Genomic DNA, 3604 nt, shown 5'->3' on the forward strand with positions numbered 1-3604 from the left:
GCTTAGGCACGGGCATCTGATTCTGCTCTGAAGAAAGATCTGGCGCTGTTTAGTTCCAAAATTTTTTTTAGTATGTGTCATATCGAATTTTTCGACATATGCATGAAGTATTAAATAGAGTTGGAAAAAATAATTAATTACACAGTCTAACTGATTAGCACGAGATAAATCTTTTAAATCTAATTAGTCTATGATCGGATATTATTTGTCAAATAACAACGAAATGTGCTACAGTATCAAAACCCAAACTTTTTCGCGGACTAAACACAGCACGGAATGTGGTACACAATCAAAACCCAAACTTTTTCGCGAACTAAACACAGCCTTAGAGCTTATTTGTTTGCTAAGTGAAAGAACATGGCTCGATCTTGCGGCGCGTTCACACACACGCGCGCGAGAGAGAGAGATTAACATTTGCTGAACTGACGCTGACAGTGACAGCTGAAGCCCAAAAACGTGTAGCATTTCGCTGATTCTCAGAGAAGGCCAATGCAAGCTCTCTGCTCCTAGTACCTAATTAACATAATCTACACAACCTGCAGCTGAGTCTTAACATTAGAATGTAGATACCATGTACAGACTAACTAGGCATTGCAGCTAATTAAACACGATCCGCGCAGCCATTATTTCCATATACAGATTACAGGCCGAGCCGGTCCTCCCATCTTCTCTGATCACAGCTCGATTGATCGGGCACGGTCAGTAATCAGCTTCTCCGTGATCGAAGCCGAACAGGTCGTCGAGGTCGAAGGTGCCATCGTCGAAGGGCGCCATGTCGGCGAGGCCGCCGCCGTAGCAGTGCTGCAGGCCGGAGGTCACGTCCCCCTGGTCCGGCCCGGGCGTCGCGGCGGCGTTCCGCGCCGCCTCCGCGGCCGCCGAGCTACCCGCGGGGGTCAGGCTGCTCAGCACCTCCTCCTGCTCGCCGGCGCCGGCGCCGGCCTCCAGCTTCAGGGGCCGCAGGCCCGCCAGCAGCGCGGCGCCCTTGTGGTCGCCCTGCTGGCTGGTGTCCCCGGTGGTGGTGGTGCTGGCCGTGGTGGCGCTGGCGTTGGGCGCGAAGCTGATGAGGCGGGAACCGGCGTGGAGCTCGTCGGCCGATTGGAGCACGACCGGCGCGACGGCGGCGGGGTCCCGGCAGGTGTGCACGCCGATGTAGGTGACCCTGAAGGCGTCCGGGTCGTCGTCGCAGCGCTGCACCTGCCGCAGCGCCGCGCACTGCTGGTCGTACTTGTGCGTGCACCGGAAGTAGGCCCTGCGCCGAGCACCAACGCATCATCATCTGCGACTTCTTCGTGACCAGTTAAATCCGTCACGCTCGGAGCACTTGTAGTATTTTGTGTGTAACCAATAATTATATAGCAGATACTGTGTATAACAGGATGGAGGACAGGAACGTACTTTGGGTGCTTGGAGTTTTGTATCTCCTTCTGCCCGTACTTGCGCCAGGCGTGCCCGTCCTCAATATCCTTGATGGTCACCGTGACAGTGGACGAATTCTGGGCTCTGCAACGCGCATGTCAGATTTTAATGGAACGCACATTTAAATAAAAAATACCAATTTGTGCTAACATAATAAATTATAAAGGGATTAAACAAGTTGGATTAGATTAACCAGATGTAACTGAACCGAAGGAAGATAGTAATCAAGATTCAAGAAAAGTGCAAGCAAGCCTCCTCACCTTCTCCGGCAGGCGGCCCTCTTGTCCCCTCCTCCGGCGGCCTTCCTCTTGCCGGCGCCGCTGCCAGCGCAGGTGACCTCGCTCTGCCCCTCGGAGCCCTCCTCCGCCGCGGCCGCCGCCCTGGCCGTCTCGATGGTGCGGGACATGGCGTGGAGGATCCGGTCGACGAGGCGGCCGGCCTCGGGCGAGTCCCGGAGCAGCGCCTGCAGCTGCGTGGCGAGGTCCCGCCCCCTGCGCATGTCCTCCATCACCTGCGCGTACGGCGCCGCCGCTGCCGCCATGGCCACCAGCAACCTAACAAGGGAAGATCACGCGGCTCGGTCTCGCACTCCCAGTCTCCCACACACTCTCCTCCTCCTTTTCAGCTCACTCCTCCGGTCCGGCAGCAACCCAACGCCAGCAAGCAGCAGGGAAGAAACCCAGCGAGGCGGGCGGGGTATTTATGGCTGCGGAACGGATTGGGAGGGCGCCTCTTGCAGCCTGGTGGGACTGGGAGGGATCAAAGCGCCAATCGCTTTGGCGTTTACTACTTACAGGGACAGTGGCAGGCCCGTGCCCGTCCGTGTGAGCACGGTCCTGGGAATCCTCGCGCGAGCTCTGCAACTGACATCCAGGGCCGCGAGGGGCGGATGCCCCGGAGTTTGATGGGCCGCGTCACGACGGGATCGCTGGCTTAGTTTCCGAGGCGCGGCAGAGGCGAAGGGCCCGCGACCCGACCGGGCGGCGGGGGCCAAAACCCCTGCGCCGCGCGGGTGCGTGGGTAAGCGAGGTCCAGCGCGGGCGGGCGCGGCACATGCCGCCGACAGGTGGGGCCCAACCTCAAGCGGTGTACGAGGCCCCGCCTCGGTGAACGCCACGGCGGCACGAGGTCTGTGCTCCCCGTCTGCGTGGGCGACGGTTCACTGGACCTGCACCGAGCCCACCCTCTGCGAGGTGGGACCGGCCGCCGTCTGCGTCCACGCGGCCACGAGCGAGGGCCGTGGCTTTCTACGCTGTGGGGCCGGTAAAAGAAGGTTTCCTTGGTCGGGTGGGCATGTGCGTGCGGGCGCCAGCAGGGAGCTCGGCCAGGGGGGAAGCATCGCGGAAATGAGAGGGAGGGGAGGTGGGGGCGCGGGGGAGACGACGACACGCCGGTGACGTCCCCGACGCGACGTCACCCCGGTGATGCGGGATTGCGCCTGCGGCGAGAGGGTCGGGGGTGGATCGGATGGGGCTCGAGGCCGGCGGCCGCTGCGGGTGCGTGTCCACGTCGCCGCTGGAGAAAAATATTGTTTAAGGGAACGCCAAATCGTGGGGAATCAGGAGTTTTGGATCCGTTCGGACTTCTCTCTAAAGCGAAGCTTAGCTGCTGTGGGTCATGCATTACAATCAGGATAAGGGCACAAAAAGATGAAGTCAGCACGTGCAAAATTAATCTCAAATTATAAAAAGCTGTAATTTTACAACTAAGTTAAAATTAAAATCTAATTGCATCATTGCGTTGACCCAATAAAAAGATCAAAGCATGATTTCACTTCAATATGTTCCAATTGATTCATTCACTGAAGTTGCTTAAAACAACATAAAAATAAAAAAAATGAATTGTAAGATACTCAACAAAATTGCTTAATGAACTGTATTGTTATGCCTAGATAAAGCAATATTATTGCTTACTTGAACTAATATTATTGACTTTGTAGAATAGTTTTATTAAAAACCAACATTAAAAATGCCTATAACAGACTATAAAAGTACATTACTAACTCAATTCAAATGCTTATGAGTATTATCAAAATGCTAGTTGATTTAGCATAAGTTGCCTAAACAATGCATAGGCTCAACTCGATCCGTCACGGCTCTGCGCGCCGCCGTCGTTGTTCCACCTACAAACTGCTATTGCCCGCATACACGGCGTCACAGACCCTGCACGACGCCGCTACAACTCTACC

At 55.6% G+C, this 3604-nt stretch overlaps 1 protein-coding gene across 1 annotated transcript; it reads right to left on the reverse strand.

Moving 5' to 3' along the window:
• Positions 1 to 442: 442 nt before the first annotated feature.
• Positions 443 to 2114, reverse strand: LOC120699127 (probable WRKY transcription factor 70). The gene is made up of 3 exons (XM_039982995.1): positions 1677 to 2114; positions 1396 to 1500; positions 443 to 1249 (listed from the first exon to the last, which is right to left on the reverse strand). The coding sequence occupies exons 1-3, from the start codon at positions 1955 to 1957 to the stop codon at positions 700 to 702; spliced, it is 936 nt and encodes a 311-aa protein (XP_039838929.1). The 5' UTR covers positions 1958 to 2114; the 3' UTR covers positions 443 to 699.
• Positions 2115 to 3604: the final 1490 nt, after the last annotated feature.

This window comes from Panicum virgatum, chromosome 3K (genome assembly GCF_016808335.1).
Source record: "Panicum virgatum strain AP13 chromosome 3K, P.virgatum_v5, whole genome shotgun sequence".
Classification (NCBI taxonomy): domain Eukaryota; kingdom Viridiplantae; phylum Streptophyta; class Magnoliopsida; order Poales; family Poaceae; genus Panicum; species Panicum virgatum.